Consider the following 19,129-nt stretch of genomic DNA (forward strand, 5'->3'; position numbering starts at 1 on the left):
TTCTGCCATTCCTTCAGATGAATTTCTGAATTGTCAGCCCCTACGCGCCTGGCACGCAGGTCACACAGATTACCCGCAAGAAGAACATAAGTAGCACGCATCCAGCAAGTAAGACACATATGCACAACTCGCGAAAATCCTTGTTCGCCCTCAGAAATTGTGCGGTATGCTGGAAAATCCTCACACGCAACAAGCCCTCGTAGCTTGCCCGGAAGGGTGTGACAAGGCCTTAACATGGTTACGGGTAAAAAGGATTTGCGTGCGCACCTCCGGGCGACTACGGGTGAGATACGTGCTAGGTACTGTTACGTGCAGGTCATCTGCGGGGACCTCTGGGTAGTAAAAATTGTTCTTCGTAAGTCGCACGCAAGGCTTGCCCGGAAAGATGTGACACGGCCTGTAAGGCCGTGTCACCTCTTCCGGGCAAGCTACGTGGGCTTGTTGCGAGTAGGGATTTTTTTCAGCACGCAGGAAGATTTTCTGCGGGCAGACAAGAATGTTTACGAGTTTCGCATTTGTGTCTTATTTGCTTGTCTGCAAGGTGCTGCCGGTAAAGGTCTCCTACTGGTGTTCTGCGTGTACTCCCGCAACTCACTCGGAAGATATTTTGAACATGCTCAAGGCCTTGTCATACCGTATCTGGGGAAGTTTGACTTGCGGGGAAGCAAATTTGCTACCCGGAGCTCTCCGCAGTTGGTCCGCACCTGACAGTACCTAGCGCGTATCTCGCCTGTATTTGCCCGGAGGTGCGCACGCAAGTCCGACTTACCCGCAGATAAGTTTACAGCATGACCAAAACTTTTTCCGGTGAGTCGTGGGAATTGCCCGCAGAGGTACACGCAGAACGCCAGTAGGAGGCCCTTAGCGGCAGCACCTCGCAGGCAACTCCCACGCATGTATTTCGCAGTCCCCGTATGCGGCCAAATTAATGACATTCTGCGGTACTTCTGCCATTCCTTCAGAGGAATTCCTTCACTGAGTTGTCAGCCCCACGCACCTGGCACGCAGGTCACACAGCATACCCGCACGAAAAGTCATCGCAAAAGCTTACTCGAGCCTTCAGCTCGGGTGAGCTGAATAAGTGTCTTGCCTGTCTTTACTGCTGCAGCAGGACCATATCACCTTAACTCCTTGACCGTATTATAAAATATCTCAAGCCCATATGGGTTTTTAGTTCAGTTACCAAAATGTGCAGATTGTCCAAAATGTGCAGGTAAATCCACTTTTAACTGCACATTTTGGTAACAGTTGATCCCGTCAGGTACAGGTGCCCTATCGGCACATTTTGGTAAATCACCAAAATGTGCAGTTACCAAAGTGTGCCGATTTACCAAAATGTGCCGTAACAATCCTTCCGAATCTTCCAAGTTTGATATAATGCGAATGAAGCATTCTGAACGACATTTTTTGACACAAGTTTTTCTTTAAGCAATTTATTTATCATCCAAAATGACACCTAAATTTCTACAATTTTTTTTTCTTTGTTTTGCTGTTTGAATTGTATAGTACCATCAAAATCAAGAGACTGTACATATTCAAGTGCCCGAAAACCGAAGAAAAGTGGAAAAATTGTGTTGTGACACTATTCAACTTGTGCCCATTGATACACTCGTTTAACAAACTGACTTTTCTCATCCCCATCATCATTATCATCTTCATCATTGTCACTCACTTCTCTTTTCATTCATCCTTCACGCACAGAAACCTCTTGTGTAACGTCATATTGAATTGAATTCAAATTGAAAAGATTTCAAAATACAGTTACGTACTGTGTAAATGGATTTAAGACAGCAATCATGTTTTGAGTTAAAGACTTCAACTTCTGACAGTAATCATTACACAACTACGGAATTCGTTGAGAATTTCAGAAACTCGAAGAATTTTAGTTTGTTACATGTTAACTCTAGGAGTTTGAATAAGAACTTTGATTCTTTTGAAACCTTTCTTCATACTGTAGATGATTTTCCTTTTTCAGTTATTGGTATCACAGAAACTTGGCTGCATTCTACTTCAGCAAATCTATTTAATTTAACAAATTATCATATGGTTAGAGCAGACCGTGAAGGAAAAAGAGGCGGAGGCGTAGCATTTTACATTCATGAAAACCTGCAATATAAAGTAAGAGCTGATATTTGTTTTGAAGAATGTGAAGTATTATTTGTAGAAATAGAACGTTCCAAGAATAAAAATACAATTGTCGGTTTGATTTATAGACCCCCGATTACTCATAGTGAATTATTTTTGGAAGATTTGGAAAAATGCTTTGCAGCGTTTTCACGTGAAAATAAGCAGATATATCTAATGGGTGATTTTAATGTTAATTTGATATGTGATTATGACCAAGATAGAAACTCTGAAAAGTTCCTTCAATTGATGTATTCAAATGGATGTTATCCACATATAAACAAACCAACAAGAATTAATAATATTTCATCCACTTTGATAGATGATATTTTTTCTAATATTTCTGATAAAGAAATTGTTAGCGGTTTATTATATTTTGATATATCTGATCATCTTCCCATATTTGTTATATGTTATGATGAGTCTTTTGTTAAAAACTCATCCAAACCTGTAATGTATAGAAAGGAAACGCCTCAAAATATTGAATCATTTAAAGCAGATTTGGCATCTGAACAGTGGTTTGATGTTTACAGTGAGTTTGATGTGAACACCTCTTATGATAATTTTAATAGAAAAATACAATATTATTATGATAAAAATTGTCCATTGGTAAAGTTTAAAAAGAATAATAAACATGGGAAGAGGCCTTGGATAACAAAATCGATATTACGTTCAATACATACAAGAAATAGGCTTTATAAGATTTATATAAATGATCCTACTGATTCTAATTTGAGAAAATATAAGATATACCGAAATAGATTAACAACTGTGATAAGAGATTCACGAAAAGTATATTATTCTGATAAGTTGAGTCAAGTTAAGTCAAATATGAAGGCCACATGGAAAATTATAAATGATTTGGTTGGGAAGAAAGAACAACAATTACCAAAAACAGACTTTAAATTAAACGATTGTATTATTGATCAGGAAAATGTAGCAGATGCATTTAATTCTTTTTTTGTTAATGTTGGTCCTAATCCGGCAAAAACATTTGATGATGTAAATGAAGATTTTTTGAAATTTTTGCCAGACCCTATTTCCTCATCGTTATTTTTAAACCCTACAAATCCCATAGAAATTATTAATATTACGAAAAAGTTGAATTCTAGTAAGGCAAGTGGATGTGACAGAATAAGCACATTAGTACTTAAACAAATTATATATCAAATTGCTGATCCACTTACTCACATATTTAGCCTTTCCATACAGTCTGGAAAATGTCCCAATTCTTTAAATATTGCTAAGGTAAACCCAGTGTTTCAGAAAGATGATTCTTGCCAAATTAGTAATTATAGACCAATTTCTATTCTTCCTAGTATTTCCAAAATTCTTGAAAAAATGATATATTATAGGTTTTATAAATTTTTGCAAAATCATGCAGTTCTGAATTTACATCAATATGGTTTCCGAAAGAATTATTCTACAGATTTGGCATTGGTCCAGTTGTATGATCAAATTACAAACGCAATGGCAAATAGAAAACATGTTATAGGAGTTTTTATGGATTTATCTAAGGCGTTTGATACGTTACAACATGATATTTTACTTAAAAAGTTACAGTTTTATGGTGTCCGCGGTGTTGCACTCTCGTGGTTTAGGGATTATTTATCATGTAGACAGCAATATGTTATACATAATGACATGTCGTTTTTACCGATAAAATGTGGTGTGCCCCAGGGCTCAATATTAGGTCCCCTTCTCTTTTTGTTATGTATCAATGATATTGTTAATTCGTCGTCTATATTATCATTTATATTATATGCCGATGACACGAATATTCTTTATTCCCACGATAATATAGAAACGTTGGTATCTACACTTAATGCAGAGTTACCAAATGTTTCCAACTGGTTTAAGAATAATAAATTATCACTTAATATTGATAAAACAAATTATATTTATTTTAAGCATATGAAAACTCACACAGATGATCTTGTAAATAATATAAGAATTGATAATGTATTTCTTGAACGTAATAGTTCTATTAAGTTTTTAGGTATTTTTATTGATGAAAACCTAACCTGGAATGATCATATAGGTTATGTTACAACCTGTATTTCTAGAAATATAGGTGTTCTTTCAAAGATGAAAAGTTATCTTCCTGAACATACTCTTTTTATGCTTTACAATTCTTTAATCCTACCATATATTATGTATTGTAATCTAGTGTGGGCTACAAGTTCAAAAACTAAACTCAACCCTATTTATTTACTACAAAAGAAAGCCATTCGCATCTGTACTGGATCACAATACTTAGCCCACACCAGTTCACTTTTTTATCAGTTAAAAACACTGAATATATTTGATATAAATACATTACATTCTTTGCTTTTTATGTATAAGTATTTGAACAACTTACTTCCAAACATTTTTCACGATTTCTTTAAACTGAATTATACCGTTCATTCATATCCCACTCGTAATTCGCAAAATTTTCATTTAGTAAATCCCAGATTATTAATTGCACAAAAATCTATAAGACACAATGGACCAAATCTTTGGAATACACTCCCAGATTATGTTAAATCGTGTAAAACTTTATATTCTTTCAAGGCTAGATTGAAAACTACATTACTGTCAGTTTACAATCTATGAATATAGCATTTGAATATATATATATATTTTTTTTGTATGATCACATTTCTTTTCCTGTAAATTGGATTTAAAACTACAATAAATATACGCAATGTTTCTGTGTCTATCATTTCATTTCATTCTCATTATCTTCAGCATCACCACTATCACTTCCATCTTCATTATCACATTTTTCTTCATCATTACCCTGTCAACATCATCATACATCACCGTCATCATCATCATCATCATCATATTTCACGTTACTCTTATTCGTACCTATGCACTATATACATATGTAAAAAACAATGTATTTACAGTGTTTTATATTTTGTAGTATTTCTCCATTCCGCAAACAATATAATTTTTTGTGTATTATGTAGATAGGTCCCTGGGCTGCCACGTGCTTAAGATTTTGCTTATAGTGGCAGTCCTTCTTCCGCATAATTTCTCAGATAATTATTTGGAAAATTGGTAATACGATTTATAATTTGTTAATGAAATTAATTTACACATCGATTTTCCTTCTTTGAATCATGTACTTGTAATCTGCTTACTGATATTCCATGTGATATTACTGAAAATAATTTTGATTTATGTATGAAATTGTGTTGGAAGAAAAATAAATCAAACAAACAAACAAACTATTGCGACTTATTCATAGCATAATGATGATGACTGTTAAGTAACGGCACTTTCAACTACACTCAGTGACTTAAAACTCAACTCCATTCACCCAACATTTTCTGATCACTAGATTCAAGACACCCCCCCCCCCCCCCGAAAACATTATTTTGTTATGATTTTATCCACCCTGCTACAGCATGATCGGACCAAAAACCGACATCTTTGTCAAATGTCATAAAAAGTGACTATATTGCTATATTTTTCATATTTTTCTACGATGGCGCCTAATCTCATTCTGACCATGATACCATAGTATAATGCGAATCAAATTAACTACGCTGTATTCAAACACGTAGCGTCAGTTTCACAATTAGTAATGAAATGTCGCTGTGATTCAAAAAAAGAGTGTATTACAAAAAGTTATAATTTTTCTTGAAAGTGCATGCACTTTATCCAAAAAAAAAAAATCGAAAAGCCGAATGGCATTTAACGTGCAGAATATTGTGCCTTTAAAAACACAGTGTTGGCAATTATCGCTGGAAGGGTCAAAGTGGAAGGGTTGTTTCCGAGCAGAACTGCGTGGCCTCAGCCTTAAGCCTCCTGTGTATGAGTATACCTCGTTGATGTGGTTTGCAACCCAATGTCAGTGCTATCCAAAGTCGGTGTCAATGGGTTTCTGTTTCATGTTGAACTGACATAACCCGGCTAATCTCTCCGTCAATTTGATCTGCACCTTGCATTTGGGAATCTTAAAAACGTCGGCTAGCTTCTCTGACCTGGAGAAGAATGGGCAATTTCCTTTTCAAGGGCAATCCTCTTTGAAATCAAGTCCTACAAGCTGAAAGTCAAGAAAAACAACACTTATAAAACGGGGATTGTATTTCGGGTAACAGTTTTGTTCTGCTTCGATTTCTGCAAAACATTGCAAAAAGAGGACGGTTCTTATTAAAGGCGAGCTCACACATCCAGCTCGACAACTCGTCAGCTATCCTGTTACGCGTAGGCCTATATGTAGTCACATCCACGGAACTTTTAGATTTTGATTCCCGTTGAAATAATTGATAAATCTTGACAGTTTTGCGTGAAAACTGAAGAAATGGTATATCGGACGTGTCCAGTATCGACAAGGGTATTATCAAGTGTGTCAAGTGGTATATTCATCAGTATTTCCAATGGGATTTGGGTTTCAGGCGGTCTGTGCTAGCCCGCATACAAACGATTTCTCGTTTTTTTTTTTTTTTTTTTTGAGGTCGCGACTGACTAGTTTTACATACATGAAGAGCACGGACCATGATTCAGCCATGACTTATGACTGTGCCAAGAAACAAGAGTCCCCGCCAAATAAAGTGACGTGGTAATTTTTCTGTTTGCGTGCGCTCATTGTCATTGTGCTCCCATTTGATAGTACATAATTATGTACTGTCTATGCCAGGAATAGGTCTACAGTAACAATGACCATAATAATTATCATCACAGTGTTTGTTTGTTTGTTTGTTTGTTTGGGTTGGGGTTTTTTTTTTAGAATTTGAATAAAGGTATAAGGCAACGTGATATTGCTGCCCTGCTGTCCTGTGTAAGTGAGTGAAAAGAAAAGTATGACCAGGATATGATTAAGTCATTTAAGTTATTTTGCTAAAACGCATCAAAGGCTTAGCAGATGTTTTCGTGTAAATCATTGTCAAATACGGTATTTCATACCTGTATACACGGCGAATAGGTAACACTTTTAATGTGTCTACTTAAAAACAAATGCGTTATACCTGAACAGAAAACATCATGATATGTTCAAAGGGCATCCTTCGAATTTCCTCGGGTGCAAATTGTTGCCTTTGCTCTCTTCTGGATACTTTAAAAAGTGAAAGAATCACCTGTGGGTGATCGAAGTTTGCCCGGTCGAAACATGCTAATTCCTATTCATCTGTTAGCAGTAAGAAGAAACATTCAGTAATATAAGTGGATCTCCAGTGACTATTCCTGTGGCATTACCGGATATTATCGCACTTCCTGTGTGAATCGCTTTCGGCCCTCAACGACGTTCTCAATGACTTGCGCCCACTCATCTTGGGCTTGCTTCACATAGTTGCAGAGGGATGCAACGGATGAGATAAGTTCTTGAAACAGAGCTGGCGATACTACCCTCGGGAGAACGGAGAGTATGCCCACTTCCGGTCGATGACAGACCGCACTCACGCCGAAGACGGGTGTATATAGGCGAGCTGTTTGCAGGACTCGTCGGAAGGCAAGATGTGATTGGGGGATGGGGTCGCTGACGTAATTTGAGACTCCAGGGGCTGTAGGTGGTCGGACGGGCTTCCGGAAGTTTTCACATGTGACAAGCGAAAAGAAAATAATGTTGGAACGGGATAACAAAGCAGCTTGACCTATTCAAAAGGATCATATCTTACGGAGTATGAATAGATTCCTGTATAGGGCATATTCCATGCCTGATGTGTTTTTGTAAAAATTCCTGTCAAAATGAATGTTCTGCCCTTTATTTTTTCTGGGTGGGAAAATACGAGGAAAATAAACAAAAAACACAATTTTATGGACTTCGAAATAATTCTGCGCTTCGCAGACTTTCAATTGATTTGCATGACTGCTTCAAGTCGACGGGATAGCTAAACAAACGGAGTAAGATGACTTGTATGCTCTATAGGCCTATATAAGACGTGAATCAAACTTTTGCCTGCTGCAAGGCGCCACACGTATCCATGACATTCATATCAGTGGCACAATAATCCCAACACTAGCCCCCTCCCCTCCGGCACATGAAGAAGCAAGAGAGCTGACAAAGAAAATGAACTGGACGTCGAGGTATGAAATATCATCGGAAAGACAGTCGACCAGGACTAAAGCTGTCAAATGAAGGTTAAATTCAACCCCTGTAAATTAGGTGAAATGAATATTTACCCGTCTGTCTCCATTCACCCCCACTCATCCCTCCTCCCAAGTCGATGCTGCTACGGCTCTGATTGTTCAACCTGCATGCCATGTTTCGTGCTCTGAATAGTTGCTTTTGTTGCATCGTCCATTATCTTACTGTACGTAAATTGCTCTTAAGACAACAAGTTAATCTTATTTGAATTGATGCTTCGATTTTTTTTTCACAGGAGAAATATTTTGTTCTCAACTACCGGGTCACCACAAAACAAGCAAATCTCTTTGGTAGATTTACGGCTTCTTGCCATTGTGAAAGGAATACTTACGACATTATGACGACGTTTTTAATACTTTTCTTGAATGTATTGGAAAAGTTTTTTGAACATAAACTGCAAGTAAGGATATTGTTGTTGGCATCAAGTTAGTCATATACGTCGCTACCTTTGCCTGTATACCTACGTCAGTTATCAAAGGTACAGTTCTTTCCCTGTCGGAATGTGCAACTCCGTCTTATCATTTGATCGCAACTTTCCTAGTTCAGTAAGGAGCTTTAGAACGTTAGAGGCATTCAGCGGCTATTGACGTTTTAGCAGAGTTATCCTTGCAAGTATCTCCGACATCAACACTTCACAGTTATCTGCCGAAATGGTTCCTATAAATGGCTCCGTCATTCAAGGGGTGAGTGACTTCACACTCCATGGTTCGCTGCTAACGATTTGACAAGATTCCCGCCCACAACAGGAGCCTGTCACACGCCTTATTAGACTTCCACAAACTATGAGCTTGCAATTCATATGTGCACTACCTGAAAATTAAACGAGTGTGGGTTACACAGATATTTTGTATATGTAGGGTATGAGTGAGGCTTTGCAGAGGGTATGTCATTGTTCATGTTCTGAAGCCTTTGGAAAAAAAATAATTTAAATGTTTCCGGAGAGGACATTTTTTGGACGAATTATGTATATTACTTATGTGTCGAACCTTGATTTTTAAACTATGTTCTACATATAAATGTTTAAACTGTATAGTAGATAACAAGATACGAAGGCGCGCGATAAAAATGGACACAAAATGGCTACCCTACATGACGATACAAAATAGAGCTAAGTACTAACTCGGTACACCTAGAAATAGCACTCATTTCCAAAGGTAGTGGTATTTTTATTATCTTAAAAAGATTTAAAAATTATAGGCGTAGCTTCTTCTTTTGTTTGTTTGGTTTTTTTTTATTAAGGGGATTAGTTTGAAGAACGAGATTTTAAAGTAATAGGGATTATTTCGTGGAGGTAAACATTTGGCAACAACATGATCTCATAATCAAAACGCTTGATAAACAACAACAACATCTTCAAAAGAAATTTAATACAGCGCGTCTCAGGCAGAGACACACATCACCTGAGACGCGCTGTCCCTGAAGCCGTTGCTGCTGTTTATCAAGCGTCAAGGCAGCGCGTCTCAGGTGATGTGCGTAATACGCTTGAGGACCGTGCGCTGTCCATTTGTTTTGTACAGGACTCGTAGCGCGCACTTTCGTGTCTTATTAGTTAAGCGTCTTTGCTTAGTACGCAAAGTCCGCCATTACTAAGTGGGTACAATGGCGGCCCCCATGAAATCACTGACTCCATTGTAGAGTCCGCCCTCTAGTGGTGGGGAGGAGAAAAATCTCTTTGCATTTCACAAACAGGTACGCACACGCGCACGTGCCCGCGAGCTCTCATATTACGTTTATACAAGGATGCAACTCACGAACGTGACCACCAGATGGCAGAGGTCTTTGATAAGTCCAATCCTTGAAAATGAAGGACAGTAAAAAGGTGTGATGAGTATGAACTCAATATCTTGTTATAACTAGAAAAGCACTCTTGGCGCCCCGCCATAGCTGAGAACGCTTTTAAAGGGGCATAGTCCCGGTAGTGTAGAGGGCGCTGTTGATGATACTGCCGATCACCGTTAGCATTGATACGAAGATTACCGAAGTTGAGCTGTCATCAAGAGTAAAGTGCGTAGGTGTTGCTAAGTAACGTTGCCTTCGATGTCTTCTCTGCGCATCGCGCAGTCTGTAGTAATTCCAGGGTGCGTGCATATGTGCTTGTTATTATGACATCACAAAAGAAGTTTGCTAAAACTGTCATCCCCCTCAGCCGAATCATGAGCCGAACTGTGATCGGACCACTGACTACAGTGGATCGGACTTCTTCGGACTCGGGGAAGTGGGCCAAAGCGTAAGCGCTAAAGAGGAGTCGATAGCGTAGGTCTCTATAGGAAACTTGCGCCGTGCGCCCGCGTACGCATTCAACTAAAACACCGGGGCCGGTATTCCATAAACTTCTAAGACAAATTGCTTAAGTTTAAGCAATTTGTCTTAGATTTTTGCTTAGCTAAGAAAATTGCCCTAACGGTATTCCATAAACTGTAAGGCATTTTTCTTAAGTTGGGCGATTTGGCTAAGCAAAAATCTTAAATTCTGATGACGTCATAAGCAAGATATTCATGTCATCACTGTTCGCGAACAGCTGCCCCGCGGTGAAAGTCTATGTATTTTACGTGTGTAAGCAACAATCGCAACTACCCTAGCCACCCATGGAAAAAGATGTAGGCCTAATGCACACTTTTTCAGAGGCTTTATATATATATATGTTATGATACAAAATATTTCAACACGTATGCCCCCTTTACTACTGCTTATTTCTGTGTATTTTTGTTAATGCGCATGCGCAGTTGTTTGTTGTTGTCATGGAAGAAATCATAACAAAAGAACGCTTCCATCCACTGAGCTGATCCGAGTCCAACGTTACCGGACACCCCGAACTCTCGCTTGTTTTGTGGATAATTAAACCACAACACCAGTTGATATCGGTAAGTTTGAACAAATGTTAAGTAAATATCATTTTATTCATTGTGTGACAATGTATGCAAATATTGATTATTTACAGAGTTATTAGAAGTAACTTTATTGAAACTTATTAGGCACTCTGATGCTGAAGTAAAGGAGAGTCATTGAATATTGATAGATTACACTTTGTCGAATTCTAGCCGTAATGAATTCATTTACAAGGCTAAATGTGTGCCAGTTAATTTAAGATAAAGAATTTCGTTGACATTCTTTGAGTAAGTGCATCTTGTTCAGATCTTTCCTGCCTCTCTGATGATATGATTTATTTGATGTTGCATTGTCAATGCGAAGGATTGAATTGTTGTAAATGTAGATTTATCTAACGTAAAGAATAAGAAATTTGTGAATTTTGCCATTTTCGTGTGCGGTGTGCCGGTGTCCTAATGCGCTATGTGGCTTACTTTTGGGGCACGCGCGGGGTAGCGCTTTCTTGATGCGCGCAGCCTTTTAGGTGCATGCGCGTACCCCTGCTTGCTACCCTGGATGGGAATATGACGAAATAATGGTGTTATTATGACGTCAACAATACTGTTATTATTATTTTAATAACGATCTACTTAGCATATGTTGTGTAATGAAATTTATCCTGTTTACATTGCATTGTTTGCATGCCATCTACTTGACAGTGAGTAATGATGAAATGGATATGTTTTGCAGGTGGCTGAGGCATACTCTCGCCATCACGGAGTTTGTCAGAAGGACTTTGTTGTCTGTCTCCTGTTTTAACGGTAATTATAACCTTTGTAAATTGTAAATATTTTTAATACAATACTACGTTGGCGAGGCTTATATCCAATATGTTTTTATGAATATTTGTACCCTTGTTTTGCAAAGGTCGCCAATAGTTTGTCACCTGATGTGAGAGATTTTGCAGGTCTTTGCTTTCATTGGTGTATTTCCTCATTTCTTGTAAGATGTATCTTATTATCGACACACTATTACGTGAAAGTATTATTTTACTTCATCGCTATCTTCTTCTCCCTCTTTTCCTTCTGCGTCTTCTTCTACTTCTTCTTCTCCGTTTTTACTTTATCTTCTTATTTCCTCTCTCATTATCATGATTATCTTATCGTGTATTCTTATTATTACAATTGTTGCCATTATTATTAACAGAATAGTTGTTATTTTCGTTGTTATCATCACGTGGATCTGTCTCTTTTAATGTGATGAGATATTTGCAAACTATTGTTGTATCATTTTGTTTCTTCTGATGTGCACAGCCTGGATCACGATGGAGATGGTTTAGCTCTCTATATTGAACACAGTGTTGCGTTGTTTTAGGTTTAAATTTTAATTTCATTCTTTGTATTCTTGTATTCCAAAATATATTATCTTGTAATTGTTATGCAGAATTTCTAAAGAAATAAATAAATTAAATATTTAATCTAAAAGAATTGCTAATAATGCGTTGTTCTTTCTCCCCCAGTCTTCTTATTTGAACAACGGATTTAGAAAATTGCTCTCCCACTTTAATATTTATATTTCTTTTGTATTTACTTAAATACCGAGTGGACGCCTATTTGTCCCGTCGGTGACATAATTTTTGGTGCCGAAACCCGGGAAGATTGAATGAAAGAACGATCACCGCAATTTGTGTTTTAGCGATATCATAACTAAATTCATAAAAATTTAAACAAAACCAACGCAACACTGTGGACTGTGGACCGAGGACTACCTGACCACGATGGATACACCAGGACCACCACATCTGTCTCCCATCACGCCGTGTGAATCACCATGTGACACCCCCGTTTCTCAACGTGCACCCAGCATGACGACAGCAAGGCTATCACCCCTACAGCTGGCCAGATTCGACCCGATGCCTGCACCAGAAGTTCATCATGGACGCTACTCTACCCCGACGCTCCTTGTATCACAGCAGTTGAAGAGTGTTAATGTGTTCACGGGTAAAGGGGGTATGAGTGTTGATGACTGGGTGCGTGACATGCGTTACCTTCTTGATTCTAGAGGAAACATTTCTCCCCGCACGAGTTTTAACGAAGTCGTCAGACACACGGGTGGTAGGGCTCGTGACCTGGTCCTGAATCTAGAGCTTCAGGGAGGAGAACTGTCGGCCGAGAGGGCATTCAGAGAACTGCTCGATGAGTATGGGGATAGTGATGTCACATCATCACCCATGGCAAGCTTCTACTCACGCACGCAACAAGCCAATGAGACGCCGTCGGAGTATGCAGTAGCTTTAGAGGCTAAACTAAGGACAGCACGAGATCGTGGTGACCAGGCAGCCCTCTGTGGAGAGTCGGTCCGTGACGCTATGCTGACCACGCAGTTCATGTACGGCTTACGCGATCAGAAGGTGAGAGCCCGTCTGGCACCAATGAGGCCAAGAGACATGTCATTCCGGGAGCTTCGGAAAGAATTACGGGTCATCGGTGCGGAAGAGAAACTTGCCTCTGCCCAAGTGTACAGACAGCAGACCAGGCCGAAGGAAGGGAAAGAGGGAAACACCCAAGATCTGGATACAGTTGTGAAGATGGTGAACGAGCTGGCCGTTACTCAGGAGAGACAGATGGACCTGTTCCATCAAACGATAGAGGAACAGCACCGTCACATCAAGAGTCTTGAACAGCGGCTTCAAGAAAAGGAACAAGTTAACAAACGAGAAAGACGGACCCGCCGACAACTGTTGATCTGTTACCGATGTAGACAACCTGGGCACATCGCCAGCTCCTGCCCAACCCTTCATACGCAGTCAAACTAGGACGACCCACAGATGAAGGGCAATCTGTGGGTGTAGGAGTATATGAGCAACGCAGCCCTAAAGGAGGAGAGGTGAAGCATGGCCATGGTGAATCGTTAATAGGACCAGTGAACAGCACTACGGTGATGATTTGTGGTCAACCGTGTACGGCTATCTTAGACACTGGTTCTCAGGTAACGACGATCACAAAAGACTTTGTCTTAAGCAACCCCCACCTCCAGAAGCAAGAAATCCAGTTAAGTCCTGTAAGAATAGAAGGAGCCGGAGGTCAAGACATTCCTCATGACGGTATCATCCTATTAGACATTCAAATGCTCGGGACTGAAGTGAAATCAGTGCCGGCTTTGGTAGTCCCAGGAATTGGACAGGATGGACAAGTATCTTGCTTGTTAGGCACCAATGCTCTACGTGCATCCCGTGACAGAATTCACACGATGTACGGAAAGGACTTCATGGCAAAAGTAAAGGAGATGTCGAATCCCTACTTCTTGGCGTTCCAGGTATTGAACTGTGATGGCCTTGATCTTGCTGACGAGACTGGATATGTTGGAGATATACGGTTTGACGGAAAGAAACCGCTAACAATAAATCCAGGACAGCGCATGGAAATCAGGGCCAGTACTCCAGAGTGCACACGTGGGCGCAGTTTTATGGCTCTGGTCGAAGGCTATGATTCGCACGGTATCAAAGTAGATGCTACATTCTCTCCTGTCGAAAACGAGAAGGTGACGGTAACAGTGTCTAACATGTCGGCAAACACAATGACTTTGAACAGAAATACACCACTTGGGAAGTTAGAAATCGTAACTCAAATGCCGGAAATCCAAAATGAAGCTGATGGCAAACAAATTGAGTTGGAAGACTATGCCTCCCCTCAAGAGATATTGGTGAATATTTTCAGTCAAGAAGTCAAGACACAGATTCCTGATTTGAACCTACCGACTGGTGAGCTGACGCCTCCCGAAATGAAGGCACTCGAGGAACTGTTGCAGAGAAACGAAGATGTCTTTTCCAAGGGCCCGGAAGACTTTGGATGTACTGACACCATTGTACATGACATCCCTCTCATTGACCCGATCCCCTTTCGTATGCCTTACAGACGAATTTCCCCATCTGACTTCAGTGAAGTGAAGGACCATTTGAAGGAGCTTCAAGCAGCCGGGATCATCAAACCAAGTAAAAGTCCCTTTGCATCGCCGATCGTTATCGTCAGGAAGAAAGACGGTAGAATTCGGCTCTGTGTGGATTACAGGAAGTTGAATACCCGTACAGTTCGCGATGCCTTTCCCCTCCCCAGAATTGATGAATCCCTGGATGCGCTGCAAAAGGCTAAATACTTCACAAGCCTTGATCTGATGTCTGGATATCTCCAAGTCCAAGTGGCACAAAAAGACCGGCAGAAGACGGCCTTTACTACTCCAATGGGACTGTACGAATACACAAGAATGCCTTTTGGACTGATGAATGCCCCAGCGACTTTTCAGCGTTTGATGAATACGGTATTCGGTGACATGCATCTCAGCGAGTTATTGATATACCTAGATGATGTAATCATCTTTAGTTCAACTCTGGAGGAACATTTGAAAAGACTGGAGCAGGTCTTCACCCGGTTGCGGCAGCATGGCCTCAAACTGAAACCAAGTAAATGTCACTTTCTAAGGAAAGAAGTGAACTACCTCGGGCATGTCGTTTCAGAGGAAGGCGTAGCTACCGACCCGGAAAAGATCGCAGCCGTGAAAGACTGGCCTATTCCCAAGACGAAGAAGGAAGTCAGAAGTTTCCTCGGCTTTACAGGATACTATAGACGCTTCATTCGAGACTATGCGAAGAAGGCTAATCCATTGTTCGCTCTGGTTGGAAGCAAGGTGAAACCAGGCAAACGATCAGCCGTAGCAGATGTCTGGACCCCGCAATGTCAAGAAGCGTTTCAATGTCTGAAGGAGACTTTGATGTCGGCTCCAATTCTGGCATACCCTGACTTTGAACTGCCTTTTATTCTACAGACTGATGCATCCATATCTGGTCTAGGAGCAGTCTTAGCGCAGGAGCAGGACGGGAAGAAGCGAGTGATTGCTTACGCCAGCAGAAGCTTATCACCCGGAGAGGCAAGGTATCCAGCACACAAGCTGGAATTCAAAGCGCTACATTGGGCGGCAACCGTGAAGTTTCGAGACTACGTTCTTGGTAGGAAGGTGACTGCAGTGACAGACAATAATCCTCTAACGTATGTGCTCGGAAAGGCACACCTCGATCCGCACGGTCAACGCTGGGTGAATGATCTGGCTCAATGTAACCTCGATATCAAGTACCGACCAGGAAAGTCAAATGATAATGCTGACAGTCTTTCAAGACTCTCGTCAGAGGATTTTAGAAGGACGCTGGATCTCTCTTGTTCAGGAACCACTCGCACAGAAGAGGACCCGTCGCCAGTAAAAGTTGTTCAAGTCAATGCCATGGAAGTGTGTGATGCAGAGGAAGAGGCTTCAATGGTGGTTCCAGGCATGTCCCTCTGTGAAATCGCCCAATGTCAAAGACAAGATACGACTATACAGCGCGTCATTGAGCTGCTTCAGACGCGCAACAAACCCAAATCACGAGAACTGAAGGAGGAAAAGGTCCCTGTGAGGATGCTGGTTCGTCATTGGAATCGACTAGAGATTTGTGAAGAGGGAGTTCTCTGGTATGTCAGACCGGATGACCGCAAGCTGTTGGTTCTGCCGAAGGGCATGAGGAAGAAGACACTGCATAGAGCACACCGAGATATGGGCCACCTTGGTGTTGAGCGGACACTGGCTCTCATGCAAGACAGATTCTTCTATCCAGGTATGAAATCTGTTGTCCAACAATATATCTCACGATGTCGACGATGCACTGTCAGGAAGACTAAGGAATGCAAATCAAGAGCCCCACTGATGCCGATCAAGAGTACGAGACCACTTGAACTGGTTTGCCTTGATTTCCTAAGCGTGGAGTCGTCAAGAGGTGGACTAGAAAACATCTTGGTGATAACCGATCACTTCACCCGACACGCACAAGCCTTCCCCACCAGGGATCAGACGGCATCAACTGTTGCAAAGACACTTTGGAGTAGGTACATTGTACATTATGGCATACCAGAACGCATTCACAGCGACCAGGGCAGGTGTTTCGAGGCAGCTGTAATTAAGGAACTTTGCGAAGTCCTTGGCATGGAGAAGAGCAGAACCACTCCATATCATCCCCAGGGGAATGGAATGACTGAGAGGTTCAACGGAACTCTCCTAAACATGCTTGGAACACTAGAACCTTCACAGAAGCCTAACTGGAAAGAATATGTGGAGTCAATGACACATGCCTACAATTCCACAAGGCATTCATGTACCGGTTACTCGCCATTCTTCCTGATGTTTGGGCGTGAGCCTCGCATTCCTCTCGATCTCATGGCTGGAAACGACGATGTTGATGAAGACGAGCCCCAGGAAGTATCAGCCTATGTTGGCGATCTACACAACACGCTACGGGAAGCTTATCGCGCTGCCGAGAAACAAGCGGACACTGCCCGCAAGAAAATGAAAGGGATCTACGACACTGCAGCGAGAGAAGCACCGTTTTGCAAAGGCGACAGAGTTTTATTAGCCAATAAAGCCATTATTGGTAGGCAGAAACTCGCAGACAGGTGGCTGGCAACTCCATGGACTGTAGAAAGTAGAATGCCACAACAGGACGTTTATGTCATACGTAACGACGAAGGCAATTGCAAAACGGTCCATCGAAATCTACTTACTGCCTGCACGTTCTCAAGTGATGACGAGGAAGAGGAACTTGCGGTCGAAGAAGCGGCGCAGACTCCAGAAAAATGTCGAGGCTCAACAAGAACGAGGAGGAAACCACAACGCTATGGAAGCGAGCACTCCACCTCGGTGTCAAATGCAGGCTAGTATGTTTGTCACATTAATGTAATAACTTTGTTCATCTAATTCATATTGCACTAATTTCACTTATTGTTGAGGACAACAATAATTTTAAAGCGCTGGTGAGTGTTATGATACAAAATATTTCAACACGTATGCCCCCTTTACTACTGCTTATTTCTGTGTATTTTTGTTAATGCGCATGCGCAGTTGTTTGTTGTTGTCATGGAAGAAATCATAACAAAAGAACGCTTCCATCCACTGAGCTGATCCGAGTCCAACGTTACCGGACACCCCGAACTCTCGCTTGTTTTGTGGATAATTAAACCACAACACCAGTTGATATCGGTAAGTTTGAACAAATGTTAAGTAAATATCATTTTATTCATTGTGTGACAATGTATGCAAATATTGATTATTTACAGAGTTATTAGAAGTAATTTTATTGAAACTTATTAGGCACTCTGATGCTGAAGTAAAGGAGAGTCATTGAATATTGATAGATTACACTTTGTCGAATTCTAGCCGTAATGAATTCATTTACAAGGCTAAATGTGTGCCAGTTAATTTAAGATAAAGAATTTCGTTGACATTCTTTGAGTAAGTGCATCTTGTTCAGATCTTTCCTGCCTCTCTGATGATATGATTTATTTGATGTTGCATTGTCAATGCGAAGGATTGAATTGTTGTAAATGTAGATTTATCTAACGTAAAGAATAAGAAATTTGTGAATTTTGCCATTTTCGTGTGCGGTGTGCCGGTGTCCTAATGCACTATGTGGCTTACTTTTGGGGCACGCGCGGGGTAGCGCTTTCTTGATGCGCGCAGCCTTCTAGGTGCATGCGCGTACCCCTGCTTGCTACCCTGGATGGGAATATGACGAAATAATGGTGTTATTATGACGTCAACAATACTGTTATTATTATTTTAACAACGATCTACTTAGCATATGTTGTGTAATGAAATTTATCCTGTTTACATTGCATTGTTTGCATGTCATCTACTTGACAGTGAGTAATGATGAAATGGATATGTTTTGCAGGTGGCTGAGGCATACTCTCGCCATCACGGAGTTTGTCAGAAGGACTTTGTTGTCTGTCTCCTGTTTTAACGGTAATTATAACCTTTGTAAATTGTAAATATTTTTAATACAATACTACGTTGGCGAGGCTTATATCCAATATGTTTTTATGAATATTTGTACCCTTGTTTTGCAAAGGTCGCCAATAGTTTGTCACCTGATGTCAGAGGTTTTGCAGGTCTTTGCTTTCATTGGTGTATTTCCTCATTTCTTGTAAGATGTATCTTATTATCGACGCACTATTACGTGAAAGTATTATTTTACTTCATCGCTATCTTCTTCTCCCTCTTTTCCTTCTGCGTCTTCTTCTACTTCTTCTTCTCCGTTTTTACTTT

The 19,129-nt window shown here is 40.5% G+C and overlaps 1 protein-coding gene across 1 annotated transcript in view; it reads right to left on the reverse strand.

The window, feature by feature from the left end:
• The window catches only part of LOC140231080 (uncharacterized), a 48,089-nt gene extending 39,769 nt beyond the window's left edge, over window positions 1-8,320 (reverse strand). The window contains exon 1 of the mRNA XM_072311232.1: window positions 8,239-8,320. Within this exon, the coding sequence (XP_072167333.1) occupies window positions 8,239-8,320 (82 nt within the window). The remainder of the gene's footprint in view (window positions 1-8,238) is intronic.
• Between the last annotated feature and the right edge of the window lie 10,809 nt (window positions 8,321-19,129).

The sequence above is a fragment of the Diadema setosum genome, chromosome 7 (assembly GCF_964275005.1).
Source record: "Diadema setosum chromosome 7, eeDiaSeto1, whole genome shotgun sequence".
NCBI classification, from domain to species: Eukaryota; Metazoa; Echinodermata; class Echinoidea; order Diadematoida; family Diadematidae; genus Diadema; species Diadema setosum.